At 46.5% G+C, this 21,673-nt stretch overlaps 1 protein-coding gene across 3 annotated transcripts; it reads right to left on the bottom strand.

Moving 5' to 3' along the window:
* Nucleotides 1-3,160: 3,160 nt before the first annotated feature.
* On the bottom strand, nucleotides 3,161-20,449 carry POPDC2 (popeye domain containing 2). Of its 3 annotated transcripts, none has more exons than XM_008708196.2 (4): nucleotides 18,754-20,449; nucleotides 14,685-14,793; nucleotides 8,787-9,177; nucleotides 3,161-3,649 (listed from the first exon to the last, which is right to left on the bottom strand). In XM_008708196.2, the coding sequence occupies exons 1-4, from the start codon at nucleotides 19,242-19,244 to the stop codon at nucleotides 3,564-3,566; spliced, it is 1,077 nt and encodes a 358-aa protein (XP_008706418.1). In that variant the 5' UTR covers nucleotides 19,245-20,449; the 3' UTR covers nucleotides 3,161-3,563. The 3 variants fall into 3 exon arrangements, with proteins under 3 accessions (XP_008706418.1, XP_040477238.1, XP_040477237.1); XM_040621304.1 differs by having other exon boundaries at nucleotides 3,161-4,586; XM_040621303.1 differs by having other exon boundaries at nucleotides 3,561-3,649; nucleotides 8,646-9,177.
* Nucleotides 20,450-21,673: the final 1,224 nt, after the last annotated feature.

A 21,673-nucleotide genomic window follows, 5' to 3' on the forward strand; every position in this document is an offset into this window, starting at 1 on the left:
ACATGGCCAGAAGGATAGGACTCACCAATCATGACTTTTGCTTCCCCACATTTCCCAGTCTCTTCAATCAACAAAGCACAAAGTTGATTATTAAGTGGGCCCATTTGACCACCTTTAGTCAGTGGACCCTGGGCAGAAGTGATTTGTATCCTTTCTGAGCCACAGCATCAAAAAGCTAGCACGAGAATGTCAAACTGTTTCTTTCTTCTGGTGACAGAGCCAGAAGGTCAAAATAGATTGAATCACCGAGTTGCAACATCATGACGGTTATGCTTATGAGTCATGCAGACTCTCAGTAGACTTTAAGAGAGAAATAAACCTTTGTGCTATTAAGTCATAATAAACGGATTCTAATATCACATGGTAAGAAGTTTGGATTTTATTCTAAGTATAACTGGAAGGCATTTGAAATTTTGAGCAAGACAGTGATGAGATCAAATACATGTTTAAATGACCACTTTGCTGTGTATACAATAGATTATGAGGAGGAGAAAAGGGAGAAATTAAGGGACCTGTTGTAAGTCTATTGAAGTTAATCTAGGTATGAAATAAACGTAGCTTGAAATTAGTGGTGGCAGCAAAGGCGGTGAATTGCATTCAGAATACATTGTGAAGATAGAGCTAAGATGGATGGAAAGACTCCAAGATTTTAGGCAAGGGCAACTGAGTGGAAAGTAGGAGGTAAAGTGGGTGAGGTAGTACTCAAGAGCTATAAAGCTGTTTGGTTTAAAGATCTTCAAAGAATAGGAAAGAAGAGAGAGAATACTTCCTACCTCCTCTTACAAAGTTCATAACCCTGATATCAAACCTGACAATGATATTACAAAATACATAGATGTAAAATTCCTAAAAAAATATTTGCAAACTAAGTTCAGAAATAGGTAAAGAGGAAAATACAACATAATACAATTGGATTTGCTCTAGGATGAAAAGTTATTTTAATATTCACATATCTATTAATGTAATTCATTTACAGAAGGGAGAAAAATAATCTCAATAAATGCAGAAAATCATTTAATGCAATTCAATACTCATCCATGATTTAAAAAAAAACCCTCAGCAAATTAGGAATAGAACTTCTTTAATCTGATAAAAACCTAATAACACACATCATACCTAATGATAAAATATTGGAAACATTTTCCTTAAGGTCAGGTATGAGAGAAGGATGTCTTCCTTATCCCTTCTACTCGTCCCTGTACTGGAGGTCCTACCCAGAGCACCAAGGCATCAAAAGAAAAAGGAGGAGGAAGAGGTGGAGGAGGGGGAAGGTATAAGTTAGGAAGGAAAAAATAAAACCATCATTATTTACAGATGATGTATTTGAATCTATGGAAAATCCTGAAGACTCTACAGATTAATGATGAGTTGATAAGTTATGTAAACATTTGATTTATGACAAAGGGGACACTGGACAGTAGTGGGGATAGAATAATTGTTTCAGTAAATAGTGCTCAGTCTATTGGATATCCACTGGAAAATAAAGAATTTAATCCTTACTTCCTCCCATACACAAAAATCAAATCAGGTTGATTGTAGATCTAGCTGTGAAACGTAAAACAAGAAAACATCTAGAGGGTCATACAGAGGAATACCGTCAGGGGAGGAAACGACTTCTTAAACATGACACAGGAAGGACTACTGATAGAGGAAAAGATTGACAAATTTTTATATTGAAATTAAGAACATATGTTTAGGGGCGCCTGGGTGGCTCAGTCGGTTAAGTGTCTGGTGATTTCGGTTCAGGTCATGATCTCATGGGTCGTGGGATTGAACCCCGCACTGGGCTCCATGCTCAGTGGGGAGTCTGCTTGAGATTCTCCCCCTCTGTCCCTCCTCCCACTCATGCTCTCTCTCTCTCAAATAAATAAATAAACTAAAAAAAAAATAGAACATGTTCATCAAAAGACATGATTTAAAGAAAAAAGAGAAGATTTACAAAGTGGGAGAATATATTTGAATATATATAAGCAATGAAGGATCTTTAACTTGAATATTTAAAGAATTCTTTTAAATCAATAAGCAAAAGCATACAAACAAATAGAGAAATGGGCAAGAATAAGAACAGACACTTCACAATAGAGGATATCGATATGGCTAATAAAAACATGAAAAAGTACTCAACCTTATTACTCTTCAGGGAAATGAAAATTAAAACCACAGCAATATGCTGCTACCTATATCCAAATGGCTAAAACGTGTTTTTTTTTTTAAATGACAATGTCAACAATTGGGAGGATGAGAAACAACGAGAACTCTCACATACTGCTGGTGGAAATCTTAACTGGTACAATCACTTAGGGAACTGTTTGGCAGTATTTCCTGTAGTTGAACATACATGTACCCAGTACCTGAGCAATTTCAGTCCTAGGTATATGCCGCAGAAATGTACACATATGTGTACCAAGAGAGGCGTTCAAGAGTGCTTATATCAGTACTATTCATAATCACCCCAAGCTAGAAACAACCCAAATGCCCATCAGCAGTAGAATGGATAAATAAATTACAGTATATTCATGCAACAAAGAATTGCAACAGCAATTTTGCAAACAGCAACACAATGAACAAACTACTGAGAGAGAGAGAAAGAGACAGATACCCAAGGACTTCCAGCTGTTTTGGTCCTCAGCTGTTTGACTGTCCCCAGACTAGGCTCCAAACATGAGTGAAGAAGTCTTTGAGATGACTCTAGCCTGAGCCACTATCTGAACATGACAGCATGAGAGATCTTGAGTGAGAACAGCCCAGCTGGGCCCAGTCAAGCCCCCCATGCATCAGCAAGTAAACTATTTTAAGTCACCGTTTCAGGTATGAATGTTACATGACAACGGATAACCGGAATATATGTTGAAGTATTTAGGGAAAAAGTGAAATAGAATGTGTTAAATTTATAAATCCACTTTAAAATGTTTGAGGAAATTTAATTAACTGAGTTTGTTAAAGTCCCCCTAAAAACTATTGTTTGATGCTAGGGTCCTAAACAGAACAAGAGATTTGTAAGTTGAACTTAAAAGCTTAAGGGAAAACTAGGTTTCTAAATTTCTACTTCCATCAGTTGAATCTAACTGGGAAATAACAAACCAACAAGCGAGCAAACCGTGAAAACTTCTTGGCTAGCTGACTTCAGAGACCCCTTCAGACAGTTCAAAGAAACAACATAGGGAAAAAAACCCGAGTGATTTATTGAGTGCTTGCGAGGTGCCACGCCATGTCTGCGGTGTGTTACCTAAGTCATCTCATTCGACGCTCACGACAGCCCCGTGAGATGGGTTTTGTAAGTCCCAGCTTCACAGGTGAGGCTCAGAGAGCCTATGGAACTTGCCCAAGATTCTGCAGTTAGCGAAGGATGGCATCAGTACTTTTGGGTGCCTTCTTCTGGAAGGAAGGCTGGCAAAGGCAAATTTGTACAGTCGCTGGGGGCCCTTGGTGTAGCTGCAGCGCCGGCGTCTCCTGGTTCTGCTCCGAACTGGCCCGTGAGCCTTCCGTGGGTAAGACGGGTGTGCACTCAAGTGACCTTCCTGTGAACCTTAGTGTGGCCAGAGAAAAAGACAGCCCGTGGATCCTTAAAGTTCAGGAGTGTGGGCTGGAGCCAAGGGGGCCTGTCCCCTGGACATAACTTGAGAGTAACTGTGGAGAGGCGTTCTAGAAGCTGTGGAAAGAAAAAGAGGAAGGATTTCAGCACTGTGGCTCCAGCTGGCTTGCCTAACTTCTCAGGGTTCTTCTCCGTTTTATTTTCTTCTGCTGATTCCCAATGTTTTAGCTGTACCTGAGGCCTGACATGGTGGGGGCAGTTGTATCTTTGAATCATTTCATTCTAGAGTATTAGGATGAACCAGCTTTGAAGTTTTTCAGCCCCACCTCTTGTTTCACAGGGGAAGAGACCAAGAGATGAACTCCCAGTGCTTCCTATGAAGAATCTACAGAACTCTACTTCCTGTCTGGCACTACTGCATGAGTTTCCAAAAAATCGATATCACAAAATGACGAGTTTAATAAGGCCCCTGCCTTTTATTTTCACAAAGAGAGGGGTAGGTGAATGAGGCTTGCACAACACAAGCAGGAGAACAACGGCGCAGGCACGGGTGGCAGGCTGCTGTGATCCAGAGGGCTGGGAGGGCGCCGTGGCCTCTGCCTGAGCTGACCCAACACGGGGCCTTGGCAGGCAGAGCGGTGCTACCTTCAGACACCCAGAACCCCAGGCCCCGGGGCAGCTCCTGCCATGCCACGGTCGAAGGCACGTGTTCCGTTCTAGGAGTCTTCCCAGTGGTTTCTGTGAGAAAAGTGTTAACAAAACTGACAGCTACAACAGCACCTTACAGCCGCTGCAGAGAGACATTGCGTGTGATGACTAGAGTGTGACTAGAGTGGATACAGTGTGATGGTGTCCTGTCTCTCCCGAGCCAATAAAGGAAAAGAGGTGAGGGTCTGGCCAGTTGTTGGTCACGCAGGGGCCGAGGAGCTCCTCGTGTGTGTTTTCTCTGGTTCTCCACCTTTCTGCTGACCCTTCTGTTCTCAGGAGCCCCTGCCAGTTGCCAGCTTCCCTGGAAAGCCAGACTGGGGGAAATGAGAGGGAAAATCGTGTGTCTCTGACGGAGAGAGAGGGAGATTGCTAAACAATTCCACACATAATAGGATACTGAAATACCTTACGCACTCATCCCGCGCTTTACGCATTACAAACTACCTTTATATACATTCTCTGAATTACTCCTAACCGCAACCTGCTAAGGTAGACAGTGGCTACCTGTCTACCTATTAGTAGGCATTAATTATGTATGAGCCTCTCAGTCCTGTTCTGCTGATGCGAAACTCCTCTAGACGGCGGCTGAGTGACAGAACCAGAGTCAGCTCTTAGAATCACAGAATCATAGCGTCACAGAGTTAGAAGGCACCTTACCAGCAATAACCTAGGGCATCCTTCTCTCAGAGCCCGAATCACCTTACAAGATCTCTGAGATTTCCTCTTCTTCCTGCTTGGCCTCTTCCAATGGTGAGAAACTCACAACTCCATGAGGCAACCCATTATTAACACTGAGCAAAGCCCTTCTCCTTACGACAGTCAGCCCTCACCTCATTTCTGCCCTCAAGAACTACCCAACTGAAGGCAAATTCTAATTCCCCTTCTTTTTGAAATGTGGGGCTATCACTCTTGCTCATCTCTCCCAGATTAAACACCTTCAAGTCTTTCTACTGTTATTCACAATGATTCCTGATGTAATGAATAAATTCATGAAAAAAAATTCATGATACCTGGCACAGCGCCTCAGATATATGGTAGATACGCAAATGTTTGTTGAATTGGTTCTCTGGCCCTTGGCACTATTGTACCGGTCCTGTGTTCCTTCCCTGACCACAATTAGCCTCCATGTTATCATCTGTTTCTCATTTGCTTGCTTATTTCAATAATAGGGAGAAGGCAGCAACGTATGGTTTCTACTTTCAAATCACAGACTTTTTGGAATAACTTGAAAACATAATCAAAATTGGCCAAATTTCAAACTTTCAATTAATTTGTTTCAAGCTTTCAATTAATTTGTGCTAACAGACTTGTGATCTGACTTCATTGCTCACTCCAGAGTTGCATTCGCTGAGCATCTCTGGTAGGAAGACGCCGAATGGAGCATTTGCAGAGTGTCCGCAGCATTCAAGCGTGTCGTGAAGGCCAGGTTAATGTGAGGTCTCACTGGAGGACCTTGCATGAGTGCATTAGGCGGCAGTGCTGCTCTGCCCACTAAAAGGAGCAACATTCAATCCCGGGCACCACCAGACCAAAAGATGCACTGTCTTCCACAGAGAGCTCTAATGGAAGCCCTGACTGTTTGTAGCCAGGCCTGGTGTGAGGGACAAGCACCCGTGTCCATGCGATGAAGCTGTGTCCTTCTCAGTGAGGCAGAACTCAGCCGGCTTCCTGCCTCTTCTGTCGGTGCTGTGCCGGGATGAATAGCTATGAGCTTACAAGGCTGCTAACTGAGGAGCCAGAGAATAGACGGTGAGGTGTGCCCTGCACTGTAAAGGACACAATAGGAAATTGCTACCTAGCACAAGGGACTAGGCTTACTCATTAAAAGAATAGCCCTAGAAAGGGTCTGATGGCAAATGAAGTCAAACCAAGCACCCCAAATTACAGCTCCAGAAAAGGGTCTCTGGTTTAAAGTATCCCATTATCACAGACTGAATTGAAAGCCATCTGAAATTTGTGCAACTTGACCAGGTTTTCAAGTTGTTCTCAGAACTCTGTGGTTTGGAAGTAAATATGTTTTTTACTTTCTATCACTTAAATAACAAACATTGAAAAACCTACTCTCTTCATATTGTCAATACCAATACTTTAGAAAGGGAGTTATATGAGCAGTTTGCTCCTCTTGAGGTTCAGAAAAAGCTGGATCTGAAAAGGGGCATTTCATATGAGAGTGTTAAGGGTGGAGGAGCTTCGAGACTGAGTGGTGACCCCCATTCACATAGGACACCTGCACCGTCCTCACATGGTAGGGGGTAGCCTCTTCACAAGTACAGCACGGAGGGCATTTCTAATCAAGCAGGACCCACAATTCAGCACGGAGGACAGTCCCAAGTCAAAAGAGAAATTGTAGTGAAATACGGCAGAGTGTTCTTGCTGAAAGACACCCAGAAGTCCTGGGTCCTGGGTCATTATACTGCTAACTGTTTCTTTTTTCCTCTTCTGAACAACTCATCCATTGCCTTCTTACTAAAGCCAAGAAGACCTTTGGGGTCCAGCTGGTCCACACACTCAAACGCAGAAAGTGAGGTTTGGTGACGTTGTGTGGTTTGCAAAAAGTAGCAGATCCAGACACAGAAGCCAGAACTGGCTCTTTTTCTGGCTTATCATGCTGCCTCCTAATGTCTGGGAAAACTCATGCAGGAAATGTGTAGCCACGTGCAGCTGGGAATGGTCACACTTTCACTCAAATGGTTTCATCTACAGGCAGAGGGAGAGGTACTAATCTTGGAAGAGTATGGATTAAAGACCAAGATGAGGGTGCAGGGTAGTTTAGGGAGAGAGTAAGGCAGGAAAGTGGGGGGGGAAAGGAAAATAAGGTAATAGAGAAATACGTAAATGATAAAATGGGGAAAAAGGAAGGGACAAGTATAGAGATGAGAAATTACCTAAGAAGAAGAAGGAAACGGCTTTTTTCTTCTTCTGAGCAGCAAACGGAGGCAACCAAGGACTGAGCAGAAGTCAGAAAGAGGAAAGAAAGAAGAGCAAATAGAACCAGGAAGAGAAGAAACCCGGAAAAACACGAGAACACTGAGAGCTGCCAGGAGTGAAGAGTGTGTACAGGGGGTGGGCATGCTGGAGAAAGCGAGGGAACCACAGGATGGGACCCGTAGGCATGGATGGAGGTGGACAAGTAGGACGGAGAGGGTGAGCACAGCGGGAAAGGGGCGATGAGTGCGCTCAGTGCAAATGGAGGAAGTCAACAAGTGATCTTGGGTCCTGGAGAGATCCACGGAATTACTCCAGAATCAGCCCAATTATGGTTCTAGGGGCACTGGTACTACAGGAGATGACGAGCTCCATACCCATAAAACAAGACATCTAATTTCTTATCATTCACTTCCCCTGCCTCTTCCATCATTTACATAACTTGTTTTTACAAAATATACAAACATTCACTCATTCACCTTGTATACCCTGGAAACCTTCCTCACTGGGCTAGTTTCTTGAAAAATTTGTCCGTGCTTCCCAAAGGATGATGGGTCTCTTAGGCCCCTGCATTACACACACACACACACACACACACACACACACACACACACACATGCTTGGAAATGCCTTCCCAGTTGGCAACAGTGGGATTTTCCTCAGGAAAAGCCAGGTCTCCACCATGGCTAGGTGGAGTCCCAGAGGAAAATGTCACTGCATTGTGAGAGCAACCAGGGGGAATATGACAGCAATTTCCCAGAACTACTCAGTAGAGCTTTCTTGTACATTCTCCTGAGCTGTGAGGGAAATCCTGCGCTTCCCTTAGGTCCTCCCACATTTGTGCCCATCCACCTCACACAGGTGTGGTTCGGGGGAAAGCCAGGCTGCTGTATACCCATATGATCATGGTAACAGAGCAGCACCGGCCCCTGTCTGAATGAGCAAGGCACTCTCTACTAGGCAAGAGAAGAGCAGTGGGCCATTTTCCTCCTGGGGTTACCCGCCTATATCACAAGCCTCTTTGAAATTTGTGATTTTAACACAGCTAGCTGCCAATCCAAGCTAAAGAGCGACTGCTTTTTAGAGCTGCCGCTACACTCGGAAGAACTGATAGGCATTAGAACCATGTCAGCTTTTTTTCCCCTTTAAAACGCATGCCACAAATAAAATCCCCTTGAGCCCTGGCCATCTATGGCCTTAACTCTTCACACAAACTTGCAAACAATTTCGCAACCATTTGCTTGCTCAAAATGTCAACGAGCCCGCTTTCCAAAATGCAATCACACTTAAAAATGGGTTTAAAACACCCCCTCACGCCTCACATGCACCTGGAGTGAGCTGCTACTGCAAGGTGGGGCTACCGCCAATTTCTGGGAGTCCTCTGAGAGGACAGGCTCCATGAAAGAGTGTTTTTGCCCTTACAAGCCGAGTTAAGGCCACCTGTTGGCAGGAAGGCGTCCGCGGCCTTCTGAGTACTTACGCAGGGTCCTGAGCCGGGCGGCTGAGCCCGTGCTCGTCCTCCCTCACCTCATGTACTCCCCATCACTCCTATAATCCATGAACGACTCTGATCCCGACACCTCCTCAAAATCCTCCAGCACCAGACTGCTGGAGTCCTCACCCAGCACGCCGCTGTCGGGCCTGGACATCCTGGCCCGGGAAGGAGGGGCAGGAGGGCCGGTGGCGGCCGCAAGAGGAGAGCAAGGGGGCGTTTGCTGGGCGGATGTGGGCATGGCCGGCTCACGGGCTTCCTCATCCTCCTTCTCCGACTCTGGCCCTGTATCAGAGGCCGCGGGACCCAGGACGTGGTAGAGGCTGGGGAGACGGATGTCGAAGCGCAGCCCAAACTTGGCAAAGAGCTTGTCATTGAGAGCGTAGAGCTTCTCTGAGATGTCATAGCCCAGCAGGGCCGAGAAGAGGTGGGAAATGTATCGCTCTTTGGTCAAAAGAAGGTGGAGACTTTTCCGGGGCCAGGAAATGTAGCTACATGGGGTCTCGGCAGTCAGAGTGACCTGAGAGGGGTCCAGAGAAGAGAGCGGAGGTTTAAATTAGACCATGTGTCCATGCTTAACACAGAGAAACATACAGTTACTCAACAAACGGCTGCACTTTTGTTGAAGAAACTGTGGGAGCGCCCGCCATGGCCTTGCCCGGAGGAGGTCCAGTGAATGACTTGACTTGTGTGCACTGATCTGGAGGGGTCCTTGTCAGGGGCCCTGGGTCCAGCCATCCACTCACTGGGCCTTCAGCCCCTTGGAGCCTCAGTTTCCACGTCCAGTCTCCTCAGCTCTCACATTCTGTGGTCCCATGGCTGATACCGTTAGCAGCTAAGGGAGATTCTGAGTCTGTTGTGATCTTGTGAGAGAGACGGGGCCTCCTGCTGCTCTGAAGATAGGCTGGCAGGCTGATGACAGTTTGTTTTGAGAATAAAGAAGGATAATATATTGCAGGAGGGATTAAGGGAGAGTTGGAAAGCAATTCAGTTAGAGAAGAGCTTCTGACTAGGCATGCCAAGCTGCGTCAAGTGGCAGAATGCTGGCCTGGAATTCAGGCCCAGGAAGCTGCTCTTGACGGGGCCACAACAAGTAACCAAAGCGATCTGATGGCTAAAGTCAGAAGAAGGGCATGAAGGAAGAGGAGCTCTTAAGAGCACAAAGTCGAGGGCACCCCACTCTCCAATTATTTAGCCACCTAGGGATTTCCAAGCATTCACTACCGGCCCACGACGCAAAGCTGAATTACACTTGCAGGTAGGTAATGTGTGCCTGGCACGTAGCAGGTGCCTGATAAATCCTTATTAAAACACCGACGAGTGGTAAAGCTAGCGTTAAACTAGAAACGTGCCTAGAATAGTAAAGGAATAGGGTGTAGAATCGCACAATTTTCTATAATTGGATTGGCCACAATACTTCATTTTTTAAAATTTTTTAAAGATTTTGTTTATTTATTTGTGAGAGAGAGCATGAGAGGGGGGCAGAGGGAGAGGGAGAAGGAGGCTCCCCACTGAGCAGGGAGCCTGACACCAGGCTTGACCCCAGGACCCCAGGTCATGACCTGAGGTGCAGTCAGATGCTGAGCCACCCAGGCGCCCCATGGCCATAGTACTTTAAAAATGAGAAGGCCAGGGGCGCCTGGGTGGCACAGCAGTTGGGCGTCTGCCTTTGGCTCAGGGTGTGATCCCGGCGTTATGGGATCAAGCCCCACATCAGGCTCCTCTGCTATGAGCCTGCTTCTTCCTCTCCCACTCCCCCTGCTTGTGTCCCCTCTCTCGCTGGCTGTATCTATCTCTGTCGAATAAATAAATAAAATCTTAAAAAAAAAAAAATGAGAAGGCCAGCAGGGCTCATGGTGAAGGTTTGTGAATGGAGACAGTGGAGATGATGGCGATGATGACAGCAGCTAACGTTTATTAGGAGGTGACTGTGTGCCAGGCATAGTGTTCAATTCTTCATGTGGATTTTCTAACTAAAGGTAGGGTTGACTTCCAACCATCCTTTCTTAGAGATCTTCTCTAATCCTTTTAATTCCTGCATTGTGTCCCAGAGCTCCCACTACCCTCCTCTCTTCTCCCCTTCTGCAGTACCCCTTGTCCACTTTCTTCACTCATTTCCTCTCCTCTGCTTGTTGCCCCCTATTCCCCAGCACTGAAGTTGGGCCCCTAAATTACCCCATCAAGGCTGGGAGCTGGCTCCAAGTTCCAGCTTTCCCCCTTGACCGGCTGTGTGATCAGAGAAATCACCTGGTCTCTCTGAACAGGCTGCCTCATGAGGAAAAGTGCCGAAAGTCGTACTCACAATCTGCCCGCTGTCTGCCAGGGCCCGCGCTGGAGCTGTACTTACTAACGATTCCCAAAGCAGACATCAGAGTCCTGACCCTGAAGCAGGTGTGTGTCAGAGCCACTCTGGACATGACCAGCGCCCTTGACGCCAAACACAAAGACCATGGGCATGCTTACGAACATGATCTTACTTCCTTCCCTCTTAAAATAAATTGAAATCCTTTTTCTTCACCTCACTTCTTTCGCTAGCTACCACCTCATTAGTTTACTCCTCTTCTCAGCAAAACTCCAGGGAAAGAGTTGCCTGTACCTGCTATCTCCAGCTTCTCTCCTCTGTCTCTGAGACCAGCTAGGCTTTGCCCCTTGCAGTCCACACACGCTGCTCCTGGTAAGGTCACCAGTGACCTTTAACATGCTGTGTGACATCAGTTTTCCTGGTCAACCCTGCTGATGCTCCCTCCTCTTTGACGTGCTTTCTCTACTTGGCTCGCAGGGTGCTTCCCTTTCCTGGGACAATCTCCTGCCGGCTCCTTTGAGGTTCCTTTTGATCTCCAGCTCCTACACACTAGAGTAGCCCAGGGTTGGTCTGTTCTTAAACCCTTTCTCTCTCCAAACTCACTCACTCAGTGGACTCATCCAATCCAACGGCTTTAAATATCACCCGTATGCCAGAACTCCCAAATCTGTATCTCAGCCTCAGACCTCATTCCTTAATTCTAGACCGTGCAGCGTCTTCATTGAAATGTCCACAGATGACACAAATCTAACATAGCCAAAAGCAAACTTCCTCTCTTCCCCCCAAACCTATTCTACTTGTAGGTTCCCTTTTTTCAGTTGATAGAAGCTCCATCTCTCCAGTTGCTCAGACCAAAAGTCTAGAGTCTCCCTTGATCGTCTTTCTCTCACACACACTAAATCCGAAGCATTAGGAAATACTTTTGGCTCCATTTAGAAAATGTACGCACTGGTCCTACATGATGTGGTTCCTCATCCTGTCTTTGACTTCCTCTCCAGCTATTCTCTCCCCTTCCTCTCTCTGTTCCAGCCACACTGGCCTCCTTTCTGCATCTCAAACATGCTAGTCCCTCCCACCACAGGGCCTTTGCACCGGCTCTTCCTTCTGTCTAATATGCTCTGCCCTCAGCTTTGCAGAGCTCACACTGCCACCTCCCTCAGGTCTTTGCTCAAATGTTACCTGCTCAACAAGGACTTCTATGACCACCCTATTTAAAATTGCAACTAGGCCTCTCTTATACCACTCTATTTTTTTTACTAGCCCTCATTATCTTTTAACATATTACATAATTAATCATTATGTCAATGGCTTATTTTTTATCTCCCCTACTAGAATGCAAATTGCATGAAGGCAGGGAACGTCCTCTGTACCATTCACTGATACATTCCAAGCACCTTTAACAGTGCCTGGTGTATAATAAATGCTCAGTAAACATTACAGAAGCGAATGAATGAGTCCACAAATCTTATATGCTGCAAAACAACCGAATGTCACTTTCTCAGGTCCCGTATAAAGTCCTTCCTCGAAGGTCTTCAGGAAACCTGCTCATTGCCTGGTTCCCACATGTATATGTGCATATGTCTGTAATGAAGTTTTGACAACCTTTTTCTCTATTTCTCATTTCAGAGGCTGGGTAAATGGATTAAATGAAATAACATATGGAAAGAGGGCTCGGTCCAGTAAGACACAATGTAAACTGGAGAAATAATGAGGATTTCTGTGTGATACCTCCTATGCTATGCTCTGTGACTAACAAGAGGCTCACAGTGCTGAAGAGTCAATAAATTCTTATTTAATTGGATTGCTGAGAGGCGTGATGGAACATTGATTCATTTGTGGTAAACACAATGAGAATTATGATTCGGTCACTGCGGATTGCCCTATTAATCTGCAAAGATCGTAACTGCAAAAGGCAAGGACAGGATGAACTATAACTCAGGATAACACCTGACATTTGCAAAGAGGAAATAGGACTTTACACAGCCAATAGCGAACGTGTGGACCTCATTGCTCCCAAAGGAGGTGTGCACTAAAAATATAAATGGGAGGAATATGACGGTAGCTACATTCCAGGCTGAGAGGCCATCTGGGGTTACAGCCTCTCCTTTCAAGCAGAGCTTAGGGGAGGACACCCGGCTTAACCACCACCTGTTCCTCGGTGTCAGTGTCAGAGACAGAGGCTGGTCTGGCTGGCTCAGGACCTGCCTCGGCCCTCCCGGAGGTTCTTAGGGGCCTGAAGGAGTTCTCATAGAAGACTGCTGGGCTGGTTGGAGAGAGCGGGGGTGTGCGTGGTGGACGGGGAACATGATCAGTGGAGGTCTATGGCTGGTGGCCCAGCAGTGGGATCGGGATTTCCTCTCAGGGTCTGTTCTCACAGAGCCAGAAGTCAGGGTGGGGCAGAAATAGGCCAGCCAGGTGGCCCTGCCTGGCATGTGTCTATTCTGGGGTTAGCTCTTGGGCTAGCTTAAGGGACTCCCCAATAGAAGTGGTAAAAGTCACAGGGAACCCAGTACTAGCAAACTATCTGGACAGGGGAGTTCCTATAATAGGGTGTGTGTGTGTGTGTGTGCATGTGTGTGTGCACGTGCACACGCGCACGTGTGCATGTGTGCGTATGTGTATGTGCGTGTGTGTGCGCGTGTGTGTGTGCATGTGTGTATGTATACACTCCGCTCTACTGGTGCCCTACTCATTAAAAAAAAAAAAAAACAGTAATAGCAGAGCCAGGCAACTTCACTTTACCACTTTCTAGGTGAAGACCTCGGGCAAACTGATGTTTTGGAGGCTGACTTTCCTTGTCTGTTAAGTGTGGAGTGTTGTGAGAATCAGTAAGGCAATACGATATTTAGTGCCTGACACATACTAGCCATTCAGTGAGTGAGAGCTACAAAGCAAGGAACTAAGGTTTGAAGGTTTGCAGAGAAGAGAGCAGGGGCCAAGCAGCCAGGCCCTCACCTTGGAGTGTGTCTGTGAATGCCCCATAGAGTTCTCTGAGACACCGATTCCACTGTCAAGCCAGTTCAGCAAACCTTTATTGAACACCTACTGTGTTCAGGGTACTGTCCTTTGGAGCCTGGGAATAGAGAAGAGGAAGCCCAGATTTCTACCTCAAAGAGTTAGGAAAGGAAACCAGATCCTTATGGCAGAGAGCAATCTGTGCCCAGTCAGCATAAGTAAAAGGGATAGAAAGGCACAGACAGGAACACAGGGTTGTGGGGATTAGAAGCTGATGAGGTCAGTCTGGGCAGGCTTCAGAGGAAGTAAGATGCCACAGCCTCATTTAGAGAGGGAAATGCATTTCGGAAACATTAGGGGCCAAGCATGGCCCTTGCAAAACAGTGGGATGTGTTTAGGGAAGTACTAGTCCTTCCGTTCCCGGATGGCTGGTATGAGCAAAAAGTGTGAAGGGGGAAGAGCTGGAGATGTGGCTGGATGTCACCGAAGGTCTTAGGTTACTCTCTAAGGAGTGTGGGTTCTTATTTTGTGGTCATGGGGCTCTTCTGGACGAGTTTTAGGCACAGGAGTGACATGGCCTCTCAGGGGTTAGCACCTCCCTGCCCGCCCCCACTGCTGGCAGCCCAGGCCCTCTGTCCTCAGGCGAGCGCTCCCACCCCTAGCATCACACTGGCAGTGGTTCAAAGATGTGAGTGGGGAAAGATGGGGGGGCATGATCCTGGGTCACAGTGGTTTGGGGTGGGGCAGTGCCGCCACAGGCCCCCGATTACCTGGAACACGCCCTCCTCTGAGGGCTGCAGCGATTCCCACTCGGGAGAGTCCATGAACTGGTGCGGGAAGATGTAGTGCAGAAACTGCCCATCCTGGCTCACGCGAACCCTGGCAAAGGGAGAGAAGAGACCGTGTGGGAGAAGGCTACCCAACCCTCTTCAGTCGAAATTACGTTTAAAAATGGAAAATGGTTAGGACCCAATATGGGCTTTTTCCTCTTTCCCCTGGAAGACTCAGGGTTTCAGCTTCAACCTCTCTCTAACGTTGATTTATACCAGGAGAGGAGGTGTCTCTATCAAACAAAGGGGGGGCAGTTAAAGAGATCTCTGAGGTACACTCCATCCATTGGGAAGGAGCTATTGTTTCTTTTTTTTTCTTTTCCAGAACTTTACTGGCCAAATACATACGCATGGAGTGCTTCCTGTGCTCCTGGAAGTCTGGAAAAGCAGAGAAGGGTAGGATCTGATCCATGCCTTTAAGGATTTCACAACTTAGTGGAAATCACAGGTGTGCAAATAACTGGCTGTGAGTCTCTGTGTCTGTTGTGGACAGGAGACTAGAGGCAGGAGGCTGATTAGTTCTCTTCAAGTGCACACTTCTCAAAGATGACATCTGAGTTGACTTTTGAAAAAAGAATAGGATGCCAAGAAGCCAATGAGGATGGGGCTAGATGGTGGTGGGGTCGTCTGTTTTCTCTTCTGTGCTCTCTCCTTTCCTCCACCGTACTAGAGTTTTAGTGGGGCCTGCGGTGACTCAGGTAGATGGCATGTCCCTACCCCCTTGCAGCTAGGTATAGCCACGTGATTAAGTTCTGGCCAAATGGAATATCAGCGCCCCAAATCTTGCTCCTATTGAATGCCTGCATATATGCATGCGTACAAATTACCAAAGACCATCACCAAAGGCTATTTATTGCCTGTGGTGTTAGCCCATAGTCTCTGATGACAGACACACAGTTGCTCCTACAAGACCAGGTAATATATGGAGATAGCCAGGCAGAACTTCCCTGAGAAAGAAAAGGATACAAGAGAACATGAAGTGCCATGCTCTCCTACCTCAGGGCCTCCCCGTAGTCTGTCCCCTCTAGCTGGCCCTCTTCCCAATCTCTACCTTCTCCTCGGGTCTCAGCTTAAACATTCCTTCTCCCAGGAAGTTTCATCTGACCTCCCCAGAAAACTTAGCTCCACCAGGTACGTGCCGAGTGCACTTTGCATTTCTCCTTGGAAATATGTCTGTGATAGTATTTTTCATATTTTAACACTGGATCCTAAGTCCCCTAGAGCTTTTAATAAATATTTTTGGAAGGGGAAAAGTAAGAAAGGAAGGTAGGAATGGAGGGAGAAGGAGAGAAGAAAGGAACAGTTGAACAAATTGTGTGAACTCACTTGTGTTACCATAAAAGGGGACCAACATCTCAAGGAAAAGCTTCTCGAACACAGGAAGAGAGACAGCGGGAGAGAACAAGGGGGTTGGTGGATATACCAGATCCTCTTACCAACTCTACAGGCAAAGGATCTGACCACTTGAGCAAACTATGAGGAGTGACATCATTTAAAGTATAACATCTGATGAGCCCTCATGGCTCCCTGAAGCCATTTGAATTGGTATATTATGCCTTTTATCATGTAAGTCTCTTCTTCCTTCTTGATCCCCTGGACCACAGGTATTTCCTCCCACATGAATGGCTCAGACAGTTAGCGGTCTGCTCAGGAGGCTGTGCATGAGAGAATTCTGTAGGAGAGAAACTCACCCACAGTAAGCCCAGCTTAACAAGGTGACAAACTTTGGGGAAGTCACTTGGCCTTTCTTAAAAGGGACTGGTTGCATATTTTAAAATAAAATAGAAAGGGCATCTGAGGTTTCAGCAAAGGGCTCCAGATGAGCGCCCGCACGTGATATGGGGGAGGTCTGCACAAGAAGCCCCTACTTCCTGGCACAGAGCTCTTGTTCACAGCTTTGAGGTGTTCGGTACCTCAACTGTAACCAGCCCAAGGTACCATGATTCTCCTTTAAAACTGGAGCCTGGTCACAGACGGGAAGCCTCTTCTCCCAGCTCCAACTTAGCAATGTTGGGACAGGATGACATCGAAAGATAACAAATAAAACTCTTACTCCAAACCTTGAAAAGCAAGAAAAAAATTGTCTAATTTCTGACTCAGGTTTTTAATGCTAAGTATACTAGGAAAAGCCACACGGAGGGGGCAGGCCCATCTCTCCCCCTCATGGGGAAGCAGTCTTCTACAAGTTCACGGTACATTCATCATAAAAAAAATAGCTGAATCATACAATAATCATGATATACTTCCATAAACGTACACCACCCAAGTGCTGTGGGTCCTTCTCCCACCTGTCTCAGCTCCGTCCTTTGAACAGAGGAGTTACAGGCAGCAAATAACATCCTGGATCTCCTGGATGAGAATGTTTCTTAAATTGTCTTTATTTTATTTTATTTTTAAAGATTTTATTTACTTATTTGTCAGAGAGAGAGAGCACAAGCAGGGGGAGCGGCAGGCAGAGGGAGAAGCAAGCTCCCCGCTGAGCAAGGAGCCCGAAGCAGGACTCGATCTCTGGACCCTGGGATCATGACCTGAGCCTTAACCGACTGAGCCACCTGGTATCCCAAATTGTCTTTAGTTTAAGCATGGAACTGTAGGTGTCAAACATTTGGCAACAGTCATGATGTACTTCTATTAACACAGGTATTTGTTCACAAATAAGTCCATTTGTTTACCTTCAATTTATTCACAAATGAAATGAAACGTCTCCCCACAAAATCTCATAGATCATTCAACCCAGGACTCTCGAGTCCAAACAAAAACACACGTATACCTAACACTTTTGATTCTACACAGTAGCACAGAAACGCGGATTATTACTACTAGTAGTCCTTGTAGTACCGTCATCATCATTCTGAAACTCCTTTTTTCCCCACTGTGTGGTTGGCAGTCTTATCTGGTTACTTTTTTATTTTTTTTCCCTCAGAATCAGAGCCTTCTAATAAGATTACTATCTTATCTCTTCTATCACCTTCTCCCGGTCTCAAGAAAGCAGGGAAGGAAACTGAGAACAAAGCTTTTGAAATCTTTGCTTTCACAGAGGTAGCCCAAGTGTCCCAGGTGATGCAGTTCACTGTCTGATGCTTAGCCCCACATGTAAGTCCCACTAGGGCGATATTTCAAAGATTCTACGACGGCCTACCAAACATACAGCATGGAGCCCTGTGGTATTTGTTCAGAAGATGTCAGCCAACGGCCACACTCATGTATAGGGTAATTGGACATCCACTAATCTCGACTAAGACCATTTCTGCTCGTTTCTGCTGTCACCAATCCTAAAAGGAATCAGCCAGTTACCTCCACCAAATCCTCAATGAGACACGTGTGGGCATCACTACTCTTCCCTCACCGTGTGGTCTTTTTGGTACTTGATCACTGGTCTGTAAGAATCTCAATAGAACAAATGGGAATGGAAAAGTGGACAAGGCATATGTCCTCTCCATATCTGGTTGTACACCAAATGGCTTTCCCAAAGAGGCTATGTAGGATATCCTCAACATACCTGGGGCGGTTTCCTTGATGCCCTGGCAAGGAGCAGGCACTGTTCCGGCACACAGTCGGTGCTTAGGAAACACTGAATACACATGTAAGGAACAAATCGACCTTATTGAAATATTCAATTGTTCAAAGCTTACAGAGATATTGTGGCAGCTCAAGCCTGACCCGCTGGTGTGTGTAATATGTGTGTGTGTGTGTGTGTGTGTGTGTGTGTGTGTGTGTGTGGTCATTTTAGACCCAGGTTTAAGAAACACACTCACCCCACACCTCCCAGCACCAAGTGCACACATAGTCCTTCCTATAAACCAAGAAGATACCTCATGATCTTATTTCCTCTTGGAAAATGCTAAGAAAGAGGAACCAAACCCATGCTTAGAAAAAAATCTGTTTTTGTTTGTTTGACTTGCCACATCCTTCCCTCAATGGCAGGAGCCTCAGAATGGAAAGGGACACACGAGGAAACGAGAGGCATGGGCAGAGGGCGGAAATGCTGAGCAGCGACAGAGCAGCTTACCGGCCAGAGAGTAGCAGGGACAGGCGGTTGATGGGTGTCTCGCCCTCCACAGCGTAAGTCTGCTCAGTGGCCAGAGTCAAGACCCGCTCCTCACAGCAGCGAACAATCTCCTTGTACGCCTGCAGAGGCACCTGCAGGGGTAGACACAGAGTCTTGTAGAGGGCGTCGAACTCCTCGGGGAGGGTGTTCCTGCGCAGGCGGTCTATCAGGTACCCCAGCTGCAGCAGGCAGGCCGCCGCCAGCAGGACGCTCCAGAGGATGATGTCCAGGCCGCAAGCATCAAACCAGCCCCACATCACGCAGCACACGTAGCCCGTGCCCAGGAAGCCAAAGAGGTAGAAGCATCCGTACACCCCGCTGCCCCCCATGAAGCCCAGGAGCAAGAAGCAGTTGGCCAGATGGTAGACGGCCCCTTCCAGATCCCGCTTCCAGCCAACGCACACTGGGCCCTGCCAGAGAAGCTGGCTCATGGTGCTGCTGTTAGCACTCATCTTCAGAGTGTCTCAAAGCCTGGCCGGGCTCTAAGACTGTCCCCACATAGGAAATGCAAAAAAATGGATTAATCTGTCCTCCCAGGAGTCTTCTCACGTCCGGCTTCTTGCCACCAACTCCACCTTTCCTGAGAGGAATGCTTCCAGTAGCTTTGGGAGCAAGTGGCAGAGCATAGTACACTTCATGGAGGATTTTTAAGCTTGTTTTCCCTCTCTCTTCCCTTCAGCAAGGCCCTGGCCCTCTCCACAGAGCTCTGGCGAGCTTCCTTGCCTCCAGGTTTCTTAGGACTGTCTTCACATTTGGCTCTCGGCAGAAAACCTAAATTGTCCCAAGGCAAAGCTAGGACTCTGGGCCTGAAAACTTCAGCCGTGAGGGATAAAGTGGCCACATCCTGCTCTCAGTTGTCCCCAACCAGAATGAGGAGAGCCCAGCACGGGAGGCACACTTGTGTTCCATTTGGAATGCGTCTCTCTTGGCACCGGAAGAAAGGGTGACCCCAGATGGATACCATGTTTGGAATTGGAATCCAAGAGGTACTGGCAGTGAGAAAAAACAGGCCAGGCATACAGGCAGCCTGGCAGAGCACTTAACATATCTCCCCAGAGGACAAGACCTCGGAGCCAGGGAGGCAGGCAGGGGAGAGCAAAGGAAAAGTGAGCACAGAATTTACCACAACACCTCAGGCAGGATACTGTTCAGAGTTCCTGTGGGGACGGCTAGGGGCTCTCCTGAGGTAGGAGGACACATCAAAGTAGGAAAGTAGGGGACTATTATAAGAAAAAATCCTAACAGTGAGAACTGGAAAACCCCTCAGAGGCCTTTATTAGGTCACATTATAAACATCACAAGGCATTTATTTGACATCCATTAAACAAAAATGACTATGCAAAGCAGCTCTTTGAATTCTAAGCTGACTTTCTCCTGCATATGTCTCGATCTAGTAATATAGTTAATACGATGGTAATACAGTACTCAGACCATCACCCTACCCATTATTTGCAAATTATAGTAACTACCACCTATTAAACACCTACCAAGTGCCAGACCATGATCAGGTACTTAATACACATATTATTTAGTCATCACATAACCTTTCCAAATAAGTATTGTCCTCCTTCCACATCTGAAAGAAACTGAGGCTCATAGAAGTGACAAGTTCCCATAGGCAGTAAGTGGTCCAGCCAGGATTTGATCCCAAGTTGGACTCTGCTGTGTGCCAAGTAGTTTGCACAGTAAGTAGAAATAGACTAGATCCATGACTCCCAACCCCGCATGCACCCCCACCCCCGAAGTCTGATGACGTCCAAGGAACTTCTGGACGAACCTGGGGTCTATTTTGGGTCATCAAAAAATAAATCTGGAATATGCAAACATTAAGACACGTCCCTCTGGCTTCCAAATGACTCCATGATTTTTTCCCTTGCTGCTAGTTAGTATTTATTATCAATGTTCCTATTGCCCCTGAGATGGGGTGGGGGACTCAGTAACCATCTAGGACTATTTGAGTACTCAATCCATAGGGATTTTTATTATACTGCTGCAACCTAACTAAAATTAGTAGGAAATTAGAAATTGGCAAATGTGCTGAGGAGTAGAAGTTTCAACTCAACAAATATTTACTGGGTGCTTGCTATGAGCCAAGCCCTTAGAGAATCAGATTCCTAAGAGCTTTCACTCTATCAAAGGAAAGATACCTCAAAAAACAATGGCAATTCAGTGTGTGAATCACAATAACTGAGTTAAGCTTAAAGAGAGGTGGCTGCCTAGTAGGAAGGGTGGTGTGCAGGAGGGAAGACGGAAGAGCTAACACTGGATTTGAGGCACAGGCATTGAATTACCCAAGTAGGTAGAAGGAGAAGAGCATTTCTAGTGGTGAGAACGGCAGAAGCAGAACCACAGAGCTGTGAAAATGCATGACATGTTGAAGAAAGCCAGTTTTTTTCTTTCTTTTCCTTTTTCTCTTTCTTTCTTCTCTTTCTTTCTTTCTTTCTTTCTTTCTTTTTAAAGATTTTATTTATTTGAGAGAGAGACAGAGAGAGCAAGCAAGTGAGCATGGGGGGGAGGGTTCAGAGGGAGAGGGAGAAGCAGACTCCCCGATGAGCAGGGAGCCCGATGCGACGAGGGGCTCCATCCCAGGACCCTGAGATCATGACCCAAGCCCAAGGCAAATGGTTAACCGATCGAGCCACCGAGGCGTCTTTTTTTTTTTTTTTTAATTAAAATCAACTGACTGACAGATGTGTATTTTATTCCCTTCTTTCTAAAGTTGAGGAGGGGAAATTGGTGGAAAAGGAAAAGAGCTAGAGAGGGCCTCGAGAAGGCAAGGCCCTGCCCCCAGTCTTCCCCACAGCAATGATATGGATGTCATTTGAGCAGTAGAGTTTGGGGATTTCCATATGCTGCTTTTATGTCACCTGCCTGTCTCCCG

Source organism: Ursus maritimus, unplaced genomic scaffold (genome assembly GCF_017311325.1).
Source record: "Ursus maritimus isolate PB19 unplaced genomic scaffold, ASM1731132v1 scaffold_4, whole genome shotgun sequence".
Taxonomy (NCBI): Eukaryota; Metazoa; Chordata; class Mammalia; order Carnivora; family Ursidae; genus Ursus; species Ursus maritimus.

Excerpts from the sequence above, each read along its gene's own strand:
- POPDC2 (XM_040621303.1), bottom strand. The coding sequence starts at position 19,244 with ATGAGTGCTAACAGCAGCACCATGAGCCAGCTTCTCTGGCAGGGCCCA. Across the intron at positions 14,794-18,753 it reads TCCCTGCTACTCTCTGGCCG|GGTTCGCGTGAGCCAGGATG; the intron begins GTAAGCTGCTCT and ends TCCCTTTGCCAG. Across the intron at positions 9,178-14,684 it reads CAGAGGAGGGCGTGTTCCAG|GTCACTCTGACTGCCGAGAC; the intron begins GTAATCGGGGGC and ends GACCCCTCTCAG.